The sequence below is a fragment of the Lissotriton vulgaris genome, chromosome 3_1 (assembly GCF_964263255.1).
Source record: "Lissotriton vulgaris chromosome 3_1, aLisVul1.2, whole genome shotgun sequence".
Lineage (NCBI taxonomy): Eukaryota > Metazoa > Chordata > Amphibia > Caudata > Salamandridae > Lissotriton > Lissotriton vulgaris.
In genome coordinates this window covers 148,249,802-148,272,958 of record NC_141689.1, presented here as the reverse complement: position 1 = coordinate 148,272,958, position 23,157 = coordinate 148,249,802, and the positions used below count along the sequence as shown (strand labels likewise).

General features: G+C 49.5%; 1 protein-coding gene across 1 annotated transcript in view; it reads left to right on the top strand.

Moving 5' to 3' along the window:
• Positions 1 to 23,157, top strand: part of LOC147726124 (receptor-type tyrosine-protein phosphatase mu-like) — a 1,369,719-nt gene that overhangs the window by 1,154,083 nt on the left and 192,479 nt on the right. Inside the window, exon 18 of the mRNA XM_086960227.1 lies at positions 7,967 to 8,078. Within this exon, the coding sequence (XP_086816353.1) occupies positions 7,967 to 8,078 (112 nt within the window). The remainder of the gene's footprint in view (positions 1 to 7,966; positions 8,079 to 23,157) is intronic.

Below are 23,157 nucleotides of genomic sequence, written 5' to 3'. Positions count from 1 at the left end.
AATTTCTGGTTCAGAAAAGAGGTCCCACCAGAGAATACAGACCAATACTCGATTTGAGGCTGCTGAACATGTACATTCGCAAAGAGAAATTTCGCATGTTGGCTTTACATCAAATTTTCCCTCAGCTTCTCCAGGGAGACTGGATGTGTGCAATAGACCTGCAGGACGCATAGTTTCACATTCCATTGTCCATAAAGCATCGCAAATTTCTACGATTCCGAGTTTCTGCTCAGCATTTTCAGTTTAAAGTTCTCCCGTTCAGACTCAAATCAGCCCCCGAACTTTTTCCAAGTGCATGGCAGTGGTGGCAGCTTTTGTTCGCAAATAAAGGATATTCATATACCCCTATCTGGGCGACTGCCTTCTGAAGAGCTCATCACCTGCTCTGCTTCAGAGTCATCCTGCTAAACAGGTTGGGCCTCCATGTAAACTACAAGAAATCAACCTTCAATCCATTTCAGAAGATCCATTATCTGGGTGCCTTACTGGATACCGCAGAAGCAACGTGTATCCTTCGGAGGAGAGATTTTCCTCAATTCAGGAAAAATGCTGCAACCCCCTTCTTATTCAGAATACCACAGTAAGACTGGTGTCATCACTGCTAGGAACAATGGTATCATGCATCTTCATCGTTCGGAATGCCAGGCTGAACATTCGTTCGTTTCAGCAATCTCTGGAAGATCAATGGAAGCAAGTGTCAGGTCTCTGGGACAATCAGATGCTCCTCTCTCAGTCGGCCAAGGATTCCATCCAATGGTGGATGAAGAGATCCAGCCTCATGAAAGGAGTTCCATTTCACCTGGACCCTCCTACACAAACAATAGTCACGGATGTGTCACTCCAGGGATGGGGTGCTCACATGGGGGTTCTTCAAGTTCAAGGCCAATGGTCGGAGACGGAACAAACCTATCATATCAATCTCTTGGAGTTAAGAGCAGTACATCTAGCTCTCAAATCACTATATCCGTCACGTCAGTCTCAGTACCTTCTGATTCAAACGGACAACACGACCACAATGCATTACTTAAACAATCAGAGGGGTACTCAATCAAGGCCTATCTCCCTAAAGTCACAAAGCATCTGGAAGTGGCTTCTCGCAAGAGATCTGAGCATTTTAGCAATGCATCTTCCGGGCACTCTCAACGTCCAAGCGAATGCCCTGAGAAGAGAATACGTTGAAGCGCATGACTGGTCTCTCAACGACAAAGTCATTCAAAGCATCATCCAAGATTGTGGAACACAAGATATAGACCTGTTTGCAGACGCAGTAAACGCAAAATGCCCCGTCTTCGCATCCAGGTTTCCCAAACCAGGATCTCGGGGCAAAGCCCTTTCGATAAACTGGTATCAGACATTACTGTATGCCTTTCCACGAATTCCATTGATTCCCACAGTAATCAACAAGTTTTATAGGACCAATTCCAGAATGATTTTGATAGCTCCCGAATGGCCGCGTCAGTGATGGTCTCCGGATCTACTGCAATTATCAGAAATTCCACACATGAGGTTGCCATACCGGCCAGATCTACTAACCAAGAATAAAGGGAAGGTATTCCACCCCAATCTACCATCCCTGCGGTTGACTGCATGGTTCCTGAAGTCCTTCAATACAGATATTTAGACTTACCCCCTGAGTGTATGAACATTCTAAAAGAGGCTACGGGGCCCTCCACAAGGCAATACTATGCTTTTAAGTGGAAGAGGTTTTACTTATGGTGTATGAACAATGGACATGATCCTGTCAGGGGTCAGGAACAGGTTCTTTTACCATATTTACTGTATTTAGCCAAAGCTGGTTTGAAATTTCTTCAATTAAGGTGTATCTTGTAGCCATTACAGTGTATAGAAATTCACCTGATCAAATTTCTTTCTTTAAAATCCCTCTGGTCAAGGACTTTCTCGAGGGATTAAAAAAGGTTTACCTTCCAATTAGAGCTCCATCGGCACCTTGGGAGCTTAATATTGTATTGGCAAGACTTATGAGTGCTCCTTTTGAGCCTATTCATATAGCTTCTTTTCAACATTTGACGTGGAAAGCTGCTTTTTTAGTGGCTATCACCTCTGCTCGCAGAGTAAGTGAAATCCAGACATTATGCTGCAAAGAGCCCTACATTTTTTTTCATGCAAACAGAGTGGTTTCAAGAACGCATCTGAGTTTTCACTTTGCCCACTTTCTTACTGAACCCTTCAAATCCTCTGGAACGGTCCTTAAGAGGGTTTTGAAGTTTTACTTGGACAAAACAAAAAGCCTGAGGAAGTCTGTTTATAAACTATGGGTCCATAAATACTGGTTCTGTCGCTTTGAAGAGGTCTATTTCTAGGTTGATTGTGTCTTGTATTTCCTTGTCCTATCAATTGGCTAATAGAGTCCTTCCTGGCAAGCCTAAAGCCCATTCTACCAGGGGAAGTCTTCTTCTAAAGCTCTCCTTAGAAACATTCCTATGGTAGAGATTTGTAAAGCAGCCACATGGCGCTCAGTGCATACCTTCGCGCGTCATAACTGTTACTGATACGCAGGCGGATGCTCAGTTCGGGCAAGCCTCACTCAATAATCTGATTGGATAATTACTTGTTAGATGCTACGTTTTTGAAATTATTATTGAATAACTGTCTGCTCATCCACGAGGAAGTGGGTATGGGCTTGCTACTCTATTCAGTGCTTATGACTATTGATGAGTATCCCCTGGAAGAGAAGGTTAAGTTACTTACCTGTAATCCTAGGTCTCTTCCAGCGGTATACTCATCAAAGTCATAATCAACCCTCCAGCCTCCCCGGATGAGCATCAGCAGTATGATCATGTATTATTTGCATCTGATATCTTGATTCCTACATGTTAGTACGCAGTACGAAAAGAACTGACCTAACTGTCATCTGTGGTGCATGATGGGAGCAGGGGGCTCCTGGAGGTCTTAACGGTACGGTGTCCATGTTCTCTGGAACCTTAAAGGCAAGGTGCCAAGTTTTTTGTTAACCCAAAACACAAGAGAACAACAGGGGGCCCTCGATGTCGCACCTCACAACAGTTCCGATAAATATTTCAAGTAGTCGTGCAAACAACCCCTACGCCAGCTGTTGAATGACGTAACTGTGCTCCAGATCAGAAGATAGTTGAACAATGATGGAGGTGCACAACTCAAAAAGTACAGTAGCACAAAGATGTATGAAAAAAGTCACTTCTTCATTAGATCAAAATATTACAAAATGTAAAACCAGTTGAATCAGAATATCTGCCAACGCGTTTCGCTCCCACAATGAGAGCTTCCTCTGGGCACAAAAATATATCCGCATTCAATCAGTTACACAAAACAAAAATACGTAAGTCTAAATTGCAATTACAGTCCTAGGCTGCGTGGTCGGTAGTATTGGAGCCAGTTGTTATCCAAAGGATCCACAAAAATATATCCGCAATCAGTCAGTTTTTCAAAGAGAATACGTAAGTTGAAATTTGCTAGTACAGTCCTAGGTTGCGTGGTCGGTGGAATCGAAGCCAGTGGTTATCCAAAGGATCCTTGAAGTCCAGCCCCGAACGTCCATAGGCAGTGGTCAACGCCTTACTGGTGCTCAAGGAAGGCACTGTTTTTTATTCATCTCAAACAGTAACCTAGAAAATATGTAATGAAATATAAGGGGAAGAGTGTCCAAAATGTGGGCTTGCAGTAACGAGCACAAATTCAATATCGTCACAGTATTGATCCACAGGAGAAAATAACTGTAGAGTACGGAATCTGCGTATATTATATCGCGTTATCCATCACTCCAAACCTCAAATTTCAGTATGGCGTGGCGTGTCATGACGTGATGCTCCCGTGCATGAGACAGGAGCATACTCTACAGTTATTTTCTCCCGTGGATCAATACCGTTACGATATTGAATTTGTGCACCTCCATCATTTTCCAGCCAAGTTTTTTGTTATACAGGGATAATTATTCATCTATGCAGCCTAAGAACAAATTTCCTGCAATTACCTGTTTTGTTTATGAAAATTAAGGGTTACTTTTGAACACTACTGCAGTATATGTTCTTTGCTATTTTATTTACAAGGGAAATGTAATAGGCTGCGTATCTGTGTGTGTACAAATGTATATATGTATGTTTTTTTCTGGAAGTACTATGCACTTGGGGTTCTAAACATACATATACATACCTTTATATACAAATATTATTATAAGCTGCTGCTCAGTTATTGTATGTTTTTGTACAACCATCAAACTCTATATATTCCTGCTGCCAAAAGGGTCTAAAGGCCATCGGGACAAAAAATACTGATGAAAATGCTGTCACCTATTTATATTTTTTCCCAAAAATGTCAATGATTGCTTTCTTTTGGAAAAACATTAGTGATACACACAATTTATCTCTTGCTGAATTCTTAATTGGGTCTACTTTTCAGTAATGTATAGGTTTCTGGGTTCAACCATGGGTTTCACACCTGTTTCCACTACAAACTGCAAGTAGGTAGAAACAAATAGGAACATCCACTAACGTTAAGAAAAATGCAGAAACTGTGGTAAAAAATGTATTTTTTTTACAAGGCTGCTTGTTCCTGAAAGCAGCGTAGGTAATGATGTTACCACAGCAAGCCTTTTGTTGCCATTGTTTGAAAAAAATATGCTCTATCTTGCATATCACTTTTATCCCATTGAAAAAAAAAACATCATACTTTCGGAAATTTCTCAGTTCTCTAAAGAAGAATGCAAAATACCTGGGTGCCTTTAAACTTTCCAATATTTGGAGAAAAAAGGGCGCAAATTTGGTATGGATGCCTTTTGAGAAATTAAAAAGTTGTGGCGGCTTAGGCAAGACCCATGCAAATGTTAAAAAAGAGCGTAGCATTGTAGGGGGAAAAGGATTGGGTCCTCATTACGAGCAGCCCGCTTAATTGTGATCTGTTAAATTACTGCTGTTTTTCACATATAGCAATTAAGATTTTTGATAAATATCTGAAAGTCAAATCTGCCGATTATTTATAGGGTGAAATTACCTAGCATTTGCTAAAGAATGTAGATTTTGGAGCTGTGAGGGCCACAATCTACATCTTATTCCCCTAAAACTGGTAATTGGGTGGTATGTATTGCACCTGATAAATTCCCACTCAGTGAAGTCAGATTTTACGAGGTGCGATAAACAAATTGCTTTCAATTTGAGGATCAATTGTTTCTACAAGCTTCTATGCGAAGCACCTTTCAACCAAGTATGGCTGACCTGTATGTTCGAAATACAAAACAGAGCAGACCAGGTCTTTGGATGGTGTCTACCCATGGGAACAACTGTGAACCAGGTAGGCGCATGTGTAAACAGATACTGCTGAAATACATAGGCTATAAACCAAACCCATCAGACCAGCCATTTGCTGGAGTTTGCGTCATGTGGGAGTTATAGCTGAACAGTCAAACCCTTTCCGACTTAGTCGTGCCGGTATAGGGAGGAATGTCAGTTCTATAGCTATGCAGTTCATCTTAAAGTAATCTGGATACAGTGCTGTGCTACCGTAATAGTGAAAATTAATGTAAATTAAAATTGACTACTCAGACTTGGACATATGTGCCAATCAAAGTCTATGTGACAAAGATTAAAAAAACGCCGAAGTGGAAAAATTGCCCACTGGCGCTGTGTTGGACGGTCGACATGTTTCAGCCCATAAGGGAATTACCCTGGCTTTCTTCAGGACCTTGGATATAAATACTAACTACTGCAACTTACAGGATGTGTACAGTAAGAAATGACAGGATGCACTGAAAAAAGTTACATATCTACCAGGAACTGGAGTTATTATGAGTCCACTGGAAGGAAAGAAGCATGTCTTCTTCCTAACAACAAAACAAAAACAAATTGCTTTACAACAGCACTAAGTTACACACACACCATCACATGGATACACAGAAAAACTCATGAAAAGACAACTGCATGAATAATTTGCATTCTGCATTATAAAAGGAAGCATATTAGCTATATCACACGGAGGCATTTCCTCCCAGTGATACTCATCCAGCTTTATGTGGGTGAAGACCTCACCTCACCCGGCAACCGCTCGGGAGCATGAGGCCCCGCTCTATAGTGTAAAGAAAGGAGCACAATTAGTACTCAAAACTACTGCGTCCAACCTAATCATTTTACACATCTAACTCAACGAACGTGTGCTAGAGACCCATCCGTCTAAACTTAGAACTAACCACTGCCAGGTGTTCATGAGACATTTAAAGGGAACCTGTATGTTCACCATTTTGAAACATATTACTTTCTATCATCAAGCAATCCTGTTTTGACTCTATTGTGAGGTGTGAATGATATATTGATGCTTGTCTCAGTATCCGGCATGGATATACCGATCAGGCTAAAGCTTTCATCACCTGGATCAATGGACTGGATTCACATCTGATGTTTGCAAGGAGCCTTAGCTACCAAAAACGGACCTTCCTGAACCACGGGATAAAGGTGGCAAAATACAGGGATGGAGCTCGGAGGTGTATTGGAAGCCAACCAACAGGAATGACCTGCTCTCATAAAATATCTTCCACCTTCGACCATAAAGAGAAAATCTCTCTATAGGACAATTACTTATCATCAGAAGAAATAGTTTGGACTTACAATACTGATGCAGACATCTTGGCCAATCAACTCCTCCACAGAGGTCATCCTGTGCAGATCATTAGAAAAGCCAGGAAGAGGGCAAGGAGCAATAATTGTCTGGCCCTCTTGGAAGATGTAAACAAATCTCTATCACGTACAACATGCTGTCCGATCAAATAAAGAGCTCCATTAACTGTCATTGCCATATACAGATGTCATTTCAGAGACTTTTATTTGCCTTCAAGAGAAATCACTGCCTCCGTGATGTGCTGGTTGACCCCAAACCCACCCATAAAAGCCAACTGGATCATTGTGGAGATGTGTGGCTCACGGGTTAGAGGAGGCATACCCTGATGCAGAGGTCAGACCTGGGACCAGGGTTCAATCCCCGACGCGGCAGGGTCTTGAGCCCAATTGTCCACGGACTCGATAATTCTCGCTCCGGTGCCTACTCTAATCACGGGTTCACACTCTGCAACTCTGGGCATTAGCTTGCTTAATCTCCACAATGGCCCCCCGCGGCGGGATGCCTGGCTTTCACCTTGGGGATGCCCAGTACGGGTTATCTCACAGGGAAAAGCCAGGATGGGTTCCCAAGGCATGCGCCGAGATGCCCTAGGGTAAGTTGAGCGCTATATAAGAACACACATACATACATTGAACACAGTAAACTCTGGGAGGCAACAAACGAGAGACCGGAACCCGTGTGGTTCTTGCAGTGTCTGCCGGTTTACACCACTGAGCTCAGCTCCTCGTTTGATCATGGTGCATGCACCCCATGGGTTCAGAAGAACTGTGATAGCTCGCGGGGCATGTACACCATTAGGCGTTCATGCAATTTAAAATATATTGGAATTACCACTCATAAAGCTAAGTTTCGCCTTCTTGAACACTCCTGCAGTGCACACTGAAAGTACTTATCCCCCAAACTAATACCCCACTTTTTACCGCAGGAAACCATCATTTTCAGAATGCAGTAGATGTTGCTTTTGCATTCATAGCTTGATACCAGTGACTATGCACATTGTATTAGTGTACAAATGCCATGTTTGTGTGCTACCTGCGTAAGAAAATCTCCTTTTTATTTTCTTTGTAAAATGCATAATATACAGTACTGTATATATCTCTGCAAACTCTTGCTCAAGTTGAAGAAGTAAAGATACGAAGAGTAAACCTGCCCCTCTGCTTTACAGGGGCAGCAGAAGTTTATTAAGGCTGCCTTGACTACATTATATACTTAAGCAGGCTCAAGGGTCACACTAGAAAAAAGTGCAGCATAAGATCATTCAACGTTTAGTAAGACACTGGTGTGTACGTACAGTGGTCATTTCTGTATTAGTGCAGGAAAGGCTATACTGCACAGTTGGATGCTGATGCTTTCCTTGTATTTATTTCAGTGACATCTCCTCCTGCATCCGTCCCACTGTGGTTGGTTGTAGCGCTGGCGCTTCTGGTGTTGCTGTTGCTTCTGGGAGCAGTTGTGGCATTTATCAGGCTGCGGTCAATGAGGTAAGTGAACTGAGGGAACTCGATGGTAATTCTGAATGTCCATATTTAGCACTTGCCATTGCATCTGAAAATTTACACCAATTCACGAAAAAGTCCTCGATTAATTCATGTAAGCTTACACCTACTTTTTGACTACATTATATTTTGTAATAATTCTCAAATAATTCCAATTCCTGGGATTTGTGACTGTCATACATTTTATAAAACATGTGCATGCATAAACATTTGAGAAAACTGACATTTACATGTATACATTTCTGAAGTATCACACTGAAGTCCATTTCCACTTGATACAGATACCTTCTTGTAATGATAACCCTTCCCTAAATCCCTAACCCATTGCATGCTCAAAGCCCATTCCTACCCTAAAATATTTATTCTTACATGAAGAAGTCTAAACATTCTCAGGCTTGGAAACTATCTGCAAAAGGTTTGTGAATGTGCACACACATGCATGCCTCTGGGTGTTAGATTGCACTTGACTCAGCTGGTGCAAGTCTGGTGTGGGACCTGGCCACTCCTATGTGATGCCTGGGAGATGTAGGAGTGTACAGCAGCAGATTTTCCAGCACCTGCAGAAATTTGAGAGGTAGTCATAAATGTTGAGACTAGCCAATTGGGACTTTCTGCCGGGAGTTCTTTCCTGATTAAAAAACAAAACCTATAGCGGGAACTTATGATGAATACATCCAGCCTCATTGATACCTGTCAATCTCCAATGGCAAGTCTTACCGCCTGTGTATGGCATGATGCTTCAAAGAAGTATCTAAGTCTGAAGACAACACTTGTCACAAGGACACGTGTCCCTCTCTGACCGTTCTGTGCCAAAATTGAAGACTTTGGCTGGAATTGTATTTGGCTGTTATGAGTTTTCAGCTGACTTATCAATGGGTGCTTCCGGTGCCTGGCTTTAGGATTTTTGGCGAAGGGATCAGACCCACAACCATGTATTATTGACTGGGTTCCGTGCATTTCATGGTGTCTTTATGGTAGTAGAAAGACCCCTGGCTCTGCTTGTTTCGGTCCCAGGGCCATGAAAGCGCTGAAAGGAGTGTTATCGTTCCTAGAGGTTGATTCTCAGCACACTTACCCTTTTCTGGTTGAAACCAGAGGTGGTGCACCAGAAGCAGGAAGTGAGGGTCTGAGTCTGTTATGTCTTTTCCTCCTCCTGCTGTTGCAGGGGCTGGCGGGGGACTTGACGGTTGGGAACAACGAGCATCTCAGGAGGGAACACAGCCTGATCGAGCCCTACCAGGGTGAGGGAGAGATAGGGTAACTTTAAAGGGAAGGGACAACTAAAGATTGGGCAAAGCCCTCCTTACCTACCAGGGCGAGGGGCTACCTTCCGACATCTAACTAGGCTTAAAATGCATTAAAGGAGTGGGTGGGAGCACAGTTTTCGTATTAGGTTTATGACAATGATATTCCTAATCCCTTTCTAGAGATTCTGACCTCCTCCATCTCCCCTTATATTCATCGCAACCCTCATCTTATTACTATGATCTCCCAAAAAACACTTTCTAATCTTTTCCCTCTTCTATCCCCCCTAATTATTCTTTTCAATTTTGTCAATAGATTCACATGTCCACTGCTGAAATTAACTCAAATTGTACTACACTAATCCACCACTAATCCTTTTTGGGTTCCGTAGTAGCGTGCTGTTCGCCGAAAAGTGCTTTAATGCCTTGCCTGGGGTAGTAAGCGCTTTAAAAACACTATTACAATACAATATCTGACTTACAATAGCACTCACCTACCTGTCCCTCCTGGACCAAATAAGGCAAAATCTGAGCATGAGTTTCATCCAGTTTAAAAAGTGTAGGAACAAGTGGATTGTTAAGCTCCTCTTGTAGGACAGCAATCCGTATGGAGTCAAAAGTTCCACAGGTCCATAATTCAAAGGAGACAGAGCTTAAACTAGGTGTTAACTCTACAGTTAAGGATTTGGTTTGTGCTCGGCAATTGTTACATTTGGGAGTTTTGAGGTTTAAGGGGTCACTTTGTTATGATGGCACATTAGGCATTATATTTCCAGTATGTTGGTTGGTGTAAGAAATTGGGTTGTTGGTTGACTGGAGAATAAACCCTGGTCAAGCAGCAACCACAATTCTTGTCGGGATAAGACACAAGCAAACCCCAAATTAACCTATTCTCACCCCCTTGGGTAGCTCGGGCAGAGCAGTCACAAATTCTGCAAAAGCTGGGAGGAGGAAGGTAACAAGTTTGGGAGTGACCCAGCAAATGGGCCATTTGCAACATGACCCCACTCCAGCTTAAAACCAGGGGAGACTAATCAATACCTCGAAGGACTTCCCTACTTAGACGATAGAACGTGAGCAATAGCCATCTACTGCAGGGGCACTGGGCCCTTCTACGCCTCTCTGAACTCCGTTGAACCCCTCTGCCTATATTATCCTGAGCAACTTAACTTACCCATGGGGACCCCTTCTCCTCCTCTATGGGCCCCAATTTTGCAGCTCCTAAACTTGACTTGCTCACAGACCGTACCACCATGCCAACAATGTGGTGTGGCCCATTCCAATCGTTAAGTCAGACTTCTGTCCCCACCCAATGAAACCTCTGCCCATAAGGACAGTAAGCAACGGAGGCTACTGCCAGCTGTCAGTGTTGGGAGTTAGGCCCCTGGCTGTCCACTGCTAGGTGGAGACTCTTAGTGGGATTATTAGGTAGCCCTCTCTTCCAGCCTTGGTACTGGTGAGGAGTTTCCTATGGGCTCCTAATGTTTCTCCGACCTCAGAGGTGTCTTGGAGGAGGGGGGTGCCGTAGCCGTGGGTGTTTTGCACCCTACTGCCACTCTATCTCCAACAAAGGAGGAATCCTGAGAGTAGCTACTCAGCCCAGTGTCTGAACCCTGAGGCTGAACGGGTGACAGAGTGGAGTATACCCTCACCCTGCCCCTCCAACTGGGTTTCTGTACCCTCTGCCTGAGAGTGGTACCACCAGAGAACTGAACTGTCATGGTGCCCAGGTTGGCTGCCCCTCTCAGTTATCCTTTTACCACAAGCAACTCATTTCCCAGAATGCAGTCTATGGGGATCTGGGGACTGACTAGTACGCTCTGCTATGTCACCTCCTCACCAAACCCCACCCCACTCCATGAGTGCCAGAGCCATAGGCTAGTAAAGCCCTGGCCATGGGACTGATTTACCCTACACACCTCGCCGTGTACTGCTCTGGGAAAACCAGTGTTTCTACTGCCATGGTCCCGCTAGTCCTGGTGTCCTTCAGAGCGGTAACAAGAATCCCATTCACTTTGACATCATGGAAGTGACGACTTCCACCCTCAGGGATCTCCGGCTTACGCTCTGAGTCTACCTCTCAATGAAGGGTGAACATGACTTGCCCCAGAATCACCCCCTGTTTCTCAGATGGAGCATGGGAACCCTTTTCTCCCGCAATTACTAGGGGTCTTGTCTGGGTCATTTTTAATATCCCCTCACTCTGCTGGGGGGAACCTGAACGACCTTTAATGGGGTCACTCACAGGTACATTCTTGGACACCCTGGTGCTGACCCACAGGTCCGCTTCCTAAGCAAGCAATCTGGGGTCAGTCAGTTTGCTGTCAAGTAGTTGCTGCTGCAGCTCTGTAAAACAGGTACTGAGCATGTGCTCACTCATAATCAGATTGTACCGCCCATATTAATCATTTACTTTACTGCCCCACACCCTACTATTCAATGCCTTCCTGGAGTAATCCACAAAATCTACCTAGGGCTGTTTGGGGAGCTTCTAAATGTCCTTAAACCTTTGGTGGTACTTTTCATGGGTCAGCCCAAATTTGAAAATTAATATGACTTTCATGGGAGTGTACCTGATTTGGTCCTCAACCCCCACTTCCAAGGGTTGAGGACTGGGGTGCAACCACTTAGCAGGGTAGGCTCACAGATGGTAGTGTCAGAGTGCTTCCTAAAAGTGGCATTTACAGAATTGTCATTTAAAACCTGACTTAATTATAAGTTAGGATTTTAAATTAGGAATCCAGAGACACTGTAATATCTTCCCATTTGGAAATTACACTTATAACTGTAATAAGGCAATCCCAATGTTATCCTATGGGAGCTATAGGCCTTGCAGTAGAGAAAAACGAATTGAAGAGTTTTTCACTCCCAGGACAGATAAAAATATGTATCTGTCCTGCTTTTTAAATAAATTGCACCCAGCCCTCTGGGCTGTCCAGGGCCTACCATAGGGAGGACTCATATGTATCAAAAAGGATGGTTCAGGCCTGACAAAAGGTGTATTTTGAAAAGGCAGTTTAAACTGCAAACACTCGCATTCCTCAGACGTGTTTAAAAGGCTACTTTAGTGGATAGCACAATCAGTTCTGCAGGCCCACTAGTAGCATTTAATTTACAGGTGTGGGGCAAATGTAGTGCACTGGAAGCACAGGCTTATAAGTACATTAAATATGCCTGTTAGACCTGTCAGTCCTAGGGTGATCTTCCCTCAAACTTTGCACCTGTTTGCCTCTAATTTTGCTGTATTTTGCTTCCTGTTGGTTTTAGGATTCGGAGCACTTTACCGCTGCTAACCAGGACTATGGTGCTTATGTTCACTCCGCGAAACAGGGTTTGATAGGCATATACCTAATTGACATGTTGAATCTACTCCTTTCAGTCCCTTGTAGAGCGGTATACCATATACCTGGGACCTGTATATTAAATGCTACCCGTGAGCCTGTGGCATCTATTGTGCCACCCACTTAAGTGGCACCCTAAAACATGTCCCAGGCTTCCCACTGCTACCTGAATGCAGAATTCCACTGCCATATTGACTTTTAAAACCCACTGACATATTGATGTTTAAAACCCCTTGCCAAACCTGAAACTCCCCTTTTATTTCATAAAAGACACCCCTAAGGAAGGCCTTAGGTAGCCCGTAGGGCAGGGTGCTGTGTAACTAAAAGGTAGGACATGTACTTTCAAGTTTTACATATCCTGGTAGTTGAAAAAGTCCCATATTTGTTTTTCACTACTCTGGGTCCGACCCTTCCCATAGGATAACATTGGGGATTCCTTATTACATTTAATAAGCTGCAATTCATAATTGGGAGGATGTAGATCACGCATGTTTGTTACCCGATGGAATTGTAATAATAAATCCTCTTTAATTGCAAAGTCGGATCTTTTATTACAGTTTTTAGGATGCCACTTTAAGAAAGTTGCCATTTTCCTGCTCTTAGCCCTGTGTGCCTGCAACCTGTCTCTGATTGCATTGGTTGACAGCTGGGCTCTGTATATTCTCTCTAGACAGCCACATACAGAGGGAGCTTAGTTGTGACTTGATAGGCCATCCTGGCAGGATGTGAGGGAGGAGCTTGACACAGCCTCGCATACACCTGAATGGGCTGCGTCCTGTCCATGCACAGAGAAATAATTACCCACATGTTGTAGTTTGGATCCAGGGCAGGAAGGGAGGACCTCTATGCATTTCAAAGGTCTGCCTTTGAAGTCTTCCCCACTTAAAAGGCACTACTGGGTATAATTACTGGACCTCAAACCCCACCACTTCAGTACATTTCTAGACCTGTGGATACTCTGCCATGAAGAAGAACTGCTGTGCTGCTGAAGGACTGCCACTCTGCTGGACTGCTGCTCTGGAAGAACTGCTGCCCTGCTGTAACGATCTGCTGCCTGCTGCCCTCCTTGCCTGGGTGCATCACTACGGCCTGGTTGAGCTTATCCCAGGCATCCTGTTGCAATTCTCTCTTTCTTAATTTAAGGACAACTTTATATTCAATCCTGAGTTTCTTTACCAACATCTGGTCCCTGGGTGAGCTCGCCAGGGCCTTTTTTAACAGGGTTAGTGAATGTGTGCAGGCATGGTTAAACCAGCCCTTACTGCCTGCAAATTCTTTTGTGGATGCTATAGTTAGGATAGTACTGATGTTATCATTTATTTTTTGAACGTTTGTTAAAATCATTATTAGGGAATTGCTAACATCCAGGTTCTCTATTATTTCTTGGTAACTATTTCTGACTATATTTCCCATTTTTTTTCTGGGTTCACTCCCTTCCATTTGATTCTTACCCCATTTGGCCTAGTGGGTACAATATGATTAACAATTACCGGTTTAATCTCATAAGCGGTGTCCCAGATATCTACCTTTAAAAATATACAATTATTTTTTTTGGTAAATATATTTTTATTGCAGCAAAAACAGGCATTCATGACATCTTATATTCACCCTTCCAGACATTTATCCGCGTGCATGTAGACCCCCATTTCAATCTTCACACAGCCATTTAGCTCATACCCCGGAGGTTGAGCGGCGCAATTGTAGAGAAAGGTCCATGCTGGGGGGTGTCGCATGGATCGGTGAAATTCGTTGTCTGGAAGATGGCAAGGCCACTTTTCGGTCCCCTCAGTCCCCCCCGCTTTTGTAACTGGCAACAGTCCCAACCAAACTTCGCCCCTCTCGCGAAACTCACCCCCCCCCCTACCCAGCCCTCCCAAAACCCCCCCTCCGTTTCGGCTTCCCCCCTCTCCATCCCCCCCTCTCCTCTCCCCTCCCTCTACCCCTCCCCCCCCCTCCACCCCCAACCCCCCACCCCTCCCAGGCGTGTCAGAGTACCACCAGTGCGGATCCGCATATCATTCTGTGACCCCGAACCCGAGGCAGATCGTCAGGAGCAAGCAACTAAGATTGACGGTCATCACGTAGGAATCAGGGGTACAAGGGGTGGAGGTCAGACCAACACCGCCTCAGACAGCTACTCCGCCGGAGCAGGGCTATGCGCTGGGGTATCATCATCCTCTAGGTCTAGGAGTTGGAGGTCGAGGACCAGCCGCTCCCACGCCCTGGCCCTCTCCAGCGCCATGTCATTGTTCGCTCTAAGCGCGGTCTGCATACGGAGTTCCCCTTCACAACGGGCCCATTTGTGTAGTTCAGCCTTCCATTTCTCTATAGTGGGACCCCTACTTGATTTCCATTGGGATGTGATGGTTCGCTTCGCTAACAGTAGGCCTAGTTCCAGAAATTTACTAGTGATTTTGTTCTTTGACGTGTGTGGGAACCAGTGTAGGATGCAGTGTGCCATGGTGAATTGCAAGTCCCTCTCCGTGATTTCCCCCAGAATATCCACTACCTCCCGCCAAAAGGAAGTTAACTGCGGGCAGGACCAGAGCATGTGCTGGAAGTCAGCCACGTCCGCTGGACAGCGCGGACAGTTCGCCGGGTGGGACGGGAAATATGTATGCAGTTTGTCAGGGGTCAGGTATGCCCTGTGTAGGACGTAAAAGTGCACCAGCTGGAACCTAGCGCTGCGCGTCCCGTTCGGGCCCGTTCCACTATGCTGGACCATGCCTCCACAGGTATGTCCGTCATTAAGTCGGCCTCCCATTTCGCTTTCAGAGATAGGAGTGGGGCAATAGTCTCCGAGACCATGCGCCTATATAGGCACGTGACTGCTTTGACTGTCCCCGCCATCATCACTACGTATTGGCAGCCCAGCGAGAGCGGCGGTTCTGACATGCCCGTCCTCCAGTGTTTGCGGATCGCCGTCGTCAGTGCCGCGTGGAGGAGGAAATCCCCCCCCCGCCAGTTCAAAGTGGTTTCGCTAGAGGTCAAAAGGCAGCAGCGCTCCGTTCTCATATAGGTCCCCTATGGACTCCAGTCCCTGCTGCCCCCAGCTCTCCAGTCGGCGCCATGAGCCCCCGTGCGGGAGTGCCCCACATAGTTTTAGCGGGATCTCAGGTGCATATGGGACTGTGATGCGACCCCTCCGTCGGTATCTGTACCAGCATTTCCGTGCCGTCGCAAATTCCTGGGTGAGGTGAAATTCTCCCATCGGGAGTCCCAGGACAATCCGGGCCAGCACCTGAACCGGACCCGCCGGCTCCCCCGATCCGTCTCCCTCTCTCCTGGCTCTCGCGACCCACTGTGTCAGCCATTGTAGCTGGGCCGCCAGGTAATATAGTTCATAGTCCGGCACCGCTAGCCCACCCTCTGCTCTGGGACGGAGAAGTGTGCTGTGTGCCACCCTGCGCCTGCCCGCCCCCCATAGGAAGCCGACCACCATCGACCTCAGTTTCCGGAAGTAGCTCACCGGGATCCAGATCGGGAGGGTTCTGAAGAAATAAAGCAGCCGCGGCAGGGTTACCATTTTAAGGAGCGCCACTCTTCCCATCAGCGACAGTGGGAGCGTGCCCCAGAAGTCAAAGTTCGTCTTGGTGAGCCGTATTGCCGACCCGATATTGCCCTCGAGGATGTCTGCCTGATCATGAAAGATTGAGGTGCCCAGGTAGCGTAGACTCCTCTCCTCCCTTGTCACTCCTTCCGTAGTCTGGGAACAAAGTCTGCGTGGGCGGGCCGGGAACAGGTAGGACTTCGTCCAATTCACCCAGAGGCCAGACACCCTACCCAGAGTTTGCAGGAGAGACTTAGCCCCGCGCAGGGATGCTGCCGAGTCCGCCAAAAACATCAGGAGATCATCGGCGTACAAGGCGATGTGGTGTACTTGTCCATAGACATCCAGCCCCTGATATGCCTGTCCCTGCCTGGCTCGTGCCGCTAAGGGTTCGACCGCTATGGCAAATAATAGGGGGAAGAGAGAGCATCCCTGGCGGGTGCCCCTGCCCACCACACACATCTCCGAGATTATCCTGCCAGTCCTAACCCTCGCTGTGGCGTTGCGGTAAAGTAGCGACGTCCAGCCCACGAAACCCTCGCCCAGGGCCAACGTGCGCATGACCTGGAAAAGGTACGGCCATTCCAGGCTGTCAAAGGCCTTCTCCATGTCAACCGCGAACACCGCTGCTTCCTCGCCGTCGTAAGTGTCGGCCTCCAAGACATGTAGGAGCCGTCGTATATTAAGCGCCGTGTTGCGGGTCGGGATAAACCCGGATTGGTCTGCGTGGATCAGCGTGGACATATGAGGGAGTAACCGCGTTGCTAGGATCTTACTCAAGATCTTGTAGTCCAGGTTGAGCATGGACAGTGGCCGATACGCCGTCCTGTCCCATGGTTGTTTGCCCGGTTTCAGGAGCGGGACGATGAGCGCCTCACCAGTGGTCACCGGCAGGCTGCCCAGCTGCCTCGCCTCATTATAAAGCTATGTTAAGCGGGGCGCAAGGAGATCAGTGTAGGTGAGATAGAATTCAGTAGGGAGTCCATCAGAGCCCGGTGTTTTATTTCTCGCGATGCTCTTAATGGCGACCCTCACTTCCCTCTCTTCAATTTTGCCCCCGAGCAGCTTTGCAGCGTCTTCCTCCAGCTCCGGCAAGTCTAGTCCCTCCAGGAAACCCCGGAAAGCGTCTTCCGGTGGTAGGATCCTGCTACGGTAAAGCTCTGTGTAGTAATCAAAGAAAATCCCATTAATCCCTTGCTGGTCAAATCGCGCCGCGCCCGAGTGGTCTCTGAGCTCGAGGATGACCGAGCTTCGTTGTGCTGGATTGGCCAACCAGGCCAAGAGAGCGCCTGTCTTATCACGCTCCGAGTGCGCCCGAGTGAGGTAGGCTTTGTAGTCGAAGCACCGTAGCCGCTCCACCGTCGCCGCCACTAGTTCCGGCACCTCCAGTAGGGCCTCCTGAGTGTCTGGGCGCTCTGGTCGTGTTTGTTCCAAAACTCGGAGTTTCTCGTCCTCCCGCGTAATGTCGGCCAACAGAGTTTTCCGAACGCCCGACGCCGCCGCGATGCATTGCCCCCGTACCACCGCCTTAAAGGCATCCCATTCAATTGTGGCTGAGCCCGCTGAGCCCGCGGAGCCCGCGTTGACCTGGAAGTATTCCTCGATGTTCGAGGCTATCGTGGTACGGAAAAGCTGGTCGTCCAGCGCCTCCGGGCGCAGCTTCCAGGCAGGAACTCGGGGGCGGCACTGCGACCAGCGCAAGTGCAACAGGAGCGGGTTATGATCGGAGATCGTGCGAGTGAGATACTCGCTGTGGCACACCTCCGCATGCACGTCCCGTGAACTCAGGAAGGTATCAATGCGGACGTGCAGCTCATGAAGAACGAGTAGTCTCGATCTGATGGATGGCCAGCTCTCCACGAGTCAACCAATCAATCAATCAATCACAGACATTTATATAGCACACTACTTACCCGGAGGGTCTCAAGGCGCTAGGGGGGGGGGGAGGGGGGAGTGCTGCTACTGCTCGAATAGCCAGGTCTTGAGCTTCTTCCTGAAGGAGAGGTGGTCTTGGGTCAGGCGCAGGTCGGTCGGTAGGGAGTTCCAGGTCTTGGCGGCCAGGTAGGAGAAGGACCTTCCTCCTGTTGTCGTTCTCCGGATGCGGGGGACGGTGGCGAGGGCGTGGCTGACTGATCGGAGATGTCGTTTGGGAACGTGGAAGTTGATGAGGTTGTTGAGGTAGCTAGGTCCTTGATCGTGTAGGGCTTTGTGTGCGTGGGTGAGGAGGCGGAAGGTGATTCTTTTGTTGACGGGGAGCCAATGCAGGTCTCTCAGATGTCCGGAGATGTGGCTGTGTCGTGGGATGTCGAGGATGAGTCTGGCTGAGGCGTTCTGGATCTGCTGGAGTCTCTTCTGGAGCTTGGCGATGGTTCCGGCGTAGAGGGGGTTGCCGTAGTCCAGTCGGCTGGTGACGAGGGCCTGGGTGACCGTCTTCCTTGTCTCGGTGGGAATCCACCGGAAGATCTTCCGTAGCATGTGCAGGATGTTGAAGCATGACGAGGAGACAGCGTTGACTTGTCTGGTCATGGTGAGGGATGAGTCCAAGATGAAGCCCAGGTTGCGTGCGTGGTCTGTCGGTTTGGGTGCGCTGCCCAGGGCGGGGGGCCACCAGGAGTCGTCCCAGGCGGAGGGCGAGGAACCCAGGTTGAGGACTTCCGTCTTGTCTGAGTTCAGTTTCAGGCGGCTGGTCGTCATCCACTCGGCTACGTCTTTCATCCCTTCGTGAAGGTTGGCTCTGGCGGCGGCGGGGTCGTTGGTCAGGGAGAGGATCAGCTGGGTGTCGTCAGCGTAGGAGATGATGTTGAGGTTGTGTTGGCGTGCGATGGCTGCGAGGGGGCTCATGTATACGTTGAAGAGGGTGGGGCTCAGCGAGGATCCTTGAGGGACGCCGCAGATGACTTCGGTGGCCTCTGACTTGTACGGTGGTAGGCGGACTCTCTGTGTTCTTCCGTCGAGGAAGGAGATGATCCATTCCAGTGCCTTCTCCTGGATTCCGACGTTGCTGAGACGCTGCACTAGGGTGCGTTGGCAGACAGTGTTAAAAGCTGCGGAGAGGTCTAGGAGGATGAGGGCCGCTGTTTCTCCGTTGTCCATCAGGGCTCGGATGTCATCGGTGGCAGCGATGAGGGCGGTCTCGGTGCTGTGGTTGGCTCTGAAGCCAGACTGTGAGGGGTCGAGGGATCCATTCGTCTCGAGGAAGGCGGCCAGCTGCTTGTTGACGGTCTTCTCGATGACTTTGGCTGGGAACGGGAGGAGCGAGATGGGGCGGTAATTCTTGAGTTCTGTGGGGCCCGCTGTAGGTTTCTTTAGTAGGGCGCTGAGTTCGGCGTGCTTCCAGCTCTCCGGGAAGGTGGCGGTGTCGAAGGAGGTGTTGATGATGTCCCGCAGGTGGGGTGCGATGACCGCGTCGGCCTTGTTGAAGATGTGGTGAGGGCAGGGGTCGGACGGAGATCCGGAGTGGATGAAGTTCATCATGTGGATGGTGTCTTCGGTGCTGATCGGAGTCCAGGTGCGGAGGGTGGTGGTGGGGGGCGGTGGTTCGGTTGTGGCGTGCGTCGGTTGAGTCCTGAAGCTGTTGTGTATTTCCGCGATCTTGTTGTGGAAGTAGGAGGCGAGGGAGTTGCAGAGGTCTTGCGATGGGGTGATGTCGTTGTTTCCGACGTTGGGGTTGGAGAGCTCTTTCACGATGTTGAAGAGTTCCTTGCTATTGTGTGCGTTGTTGTCCAGCCGGTCCTTGAATGCAGTTTTCTTAGTGGCGCGGATCAGTTGGTGGTGCTTCCGGGTGGCAAGCTTGAGGGCGGTCATGTTGTCCGGTGTTGGTTCCCTTCTCCAGGCTTTCTCGAGGGCTCGGCAGTTCTTCTTGGAGCTCTTGAGTTCGTCGGTGAACCAAGGGGCCTTCTTGCTGCCGGGTCTGCTAGGCGGGGTCCTCAGTGGGGCAAGTTCGTCCGCGCAGTTGTTGATCCACTTCGTGAGGTTGTCGGCGGCCTGGCTGGGGTTCGCTGAGCTGGCGGGGGGGTGCTGGCTCAGGGAAGCAGCGAGCTGGTCGGCTGTGATCTTGTTCCAGCTTCTTCGAGCAACCGGTTGCTGGTGGTGGTGGATCGTCGTTCTTCTGAAGGTGAAGTGGACGCAGCTGTGGTCCGTCCAGTGGAGTCCAGTGGCGTGGCTGAAGGCGATGTCTTTGCTGGATGAGAAGACGGCGTCGAGTGTGTGTCCGGCGAGGTGGGTGGGGGTGGATACCAGCTGCTTGAGTCCGAGGTTGGCGAGCAGGGTGATGGTGTTGCGGTCGTTGTTGTTCTCCAGGTGGAAGTTGAGGTCCCCCAGGAGGATGTAGTCGGTGGAGGGGAGGGCATGCGGGCTGACGAAGTCGGCGATGTCCTCGCTGAATTGTGTGCGTGGTCCCGGGGGTCGGTAGATCAAGGTGCCTCTGAGGGTGATCCTCGGGTCGGTGCGGATCTGGAAGTGTAGGTTTTCGGCGGTTTTCAGGGTGTCGTCTGTGTTGGTCGTGATGTGGATGGTGTCCCTGTGGATGATGGCGATGCCTCCTCCAGTCTGTTTGACGCGGTCCCTCCGGGTGATCTACTATCCGTTCGGGATGGCGATGGCGATGTCGGGCGCTGAGGAGTCGTTCATCCAGGTTTCCGTGAGGAAGGCAACGTCAGGAGCTGTGGTGTCGAGGAGGTTCCAGAGTTCGATGGCGTGCCTGTGGACGGAGCGGGTGTTGATCAGGATGCACTTGAGGTGGTTGCTGCTGGTGTTCGGCTTGGCGGGTGCTGGTGTGGGGCAGGTCCGGATGCAGGTGAACTTGCAGGCGTGGCAGCTGAAGGGTCCGTGGGTGCGCCTCGGGGTGGCTCGGTAGCAACCAGGGATCTCGCCGGTGTTGAGAGCGATGAGTTCGGTGGCGTTGTAGGACAGTCGGGTCGTCTTCCGTCGGTGGGGGCCAGGGGTCCTGGCGCTGAGCACGGTCCAGGCGCGGACGGGCGCAGACGGGCTTACCTTTGGCGCGCCTTCGGCGCACAACCGGCGCTCCCGCTGCGCGTGACCGCTGCGCGTTCGCACGGTCGCCATATATGGCGAAGTGCGAGGGAGGGCGGGGCAGCTGGGAGGCGGGAGCGGGGAGGGTACAGAAAGAAAAAAGGGGGCGTGGTCAGCAGCGGTGGCGGGAAGCGGGAGGCAGGTGGGGGGAGACGGGGGCAAAACAGGCAAGCAGGCAAGAATTTACAACAGTTAAACAATAAGTACAATACAATAAAATACAAACAGTGCAGAGGGTCACACGACGAAAAAGCGGGGTACAGGCGAGCACAGCGCTACGCCGTGGGAGACCACGCCGCTTGGTGGCAGGGGGCGTGGTCACACGGCGGCGGCCGGGGCAGCGAGGCAGGCAGGCGGGAGGCACACGCAGCAGCTGGTGGCCGTGCGGCGCGGGGGGTGTCCTAAACTAGGTCACACTCACCTGCGTCGCACGGTCGCCATATATGGCCAAGTGCGAGGGAGAGCGGGGCAGCTGGGAGGCGGGAGCGGGGAGGGTACAGAAAGAAAAAAGGGGGCGTGGTCAGCGGCGGTGGCGGGAAGCGGGAGGCGGGTAGGGGGAGACGGGGGCAAAACAGGCAAGCAGGCAAGAATTTACAACAGTTAAACAATAAGTACAATACAATAAAATACAAACAGTGCAGAGGGTCACACGACGAAAAAGCGGGGTACAGGCGAGCACAGCGCTACGCCGTGGGAGACCACGCCGCTCGGTGGCAGGGGGCGTGGTCACACGGCGGCGGCCGGGGCAGCGAGGCAGGCAGGCGGGAGGCGCACGCAGCAGCTGGTGGCCGTGCGGCGCGGGGGGTGTCCTAAACTAGGTCAACCAGATTCCATTGTGATTGCCAAGTGGAACGCGCAAGCGCCAATCTGCCAGTTGGTGCATTCGGTAGGGGGGGGTGCGATCTGTCCATTGCAGTGTCAGTGACACTATTAAAGTCTCCTCCAAGGAGCAAGGGTTCTACCAGGAAAGGGCCAGCCTGTTGGACAGCAGAGAGAGAAAGGCCAATTGGTCCACATTCGGGGCCTATATACAACCCAATGTCAGGTCCCTCCCATCCAGCTTGCCTCTCACCATGATATACCTCCCCTCTGGGTCAGTTAGTTGTTGTGTGCAGTGGAACGGAACCCCCGCCCGCACCCAGATAGCCACCCCCCTAGCATATGCAGAGTAACCAGTATGAAAGACCTGTCCTCGCCACCTTCTTTGCAGTGCCTTCCCTTCCTTAGCTAACAGGTGTGTTTCCTGGAGGAAGGCAAAGTGAATACCCCATCTAACCAGATAGGAGTGGATCTTGTGGCGTCTGTGCATAGTGTGCATCCCTCTGACGTTCCACGTGAGACATTTGTAGTCTAGGTCGGGTCCCATTGCAGTACCCATCGTGCTTCACACATCCTCGTGATGACCTCTCTGACACGCCCAGGTCCCCCCCCCAGTCCCCCCAACCAAACCAAGCAAACCCCCCCAAATCCCACTCTCCCGGACAGACCCCCAACGTGGAATCCCCATCCAAACTCTAGTAAAGCTAGTGTATCTTAACAGAAGAGGGTTAGGGTGGCCAGTACGCCGACCCCCACATGCCCGAAGTCCCCCGCTCCCACCCTCTCTCCCTGGAACCTTCAGGATACACCCCCCCCTCACGGCTCATCCCCCCCCCCCCCGGCATTGCAGTGATAAGTCTCAGGAGGGGTGGTCACCCCAGCGTCCAGCTTCTGGAGGCCTCTGCTACTCACAACCCAGTACCTTATAGATATGACCAGTCTCGTCCAGGCCGCATCAGCTGAGGATTCCGTCCGCTGTTTGGGGAGTCACCACCGGCAGGTCCTCCTCCGAGAGGTCCTGTACACTACTGGAGCCAGGGCTAAGTGCACTGTTCTTTGATAGCTCCGATGCACTGCTG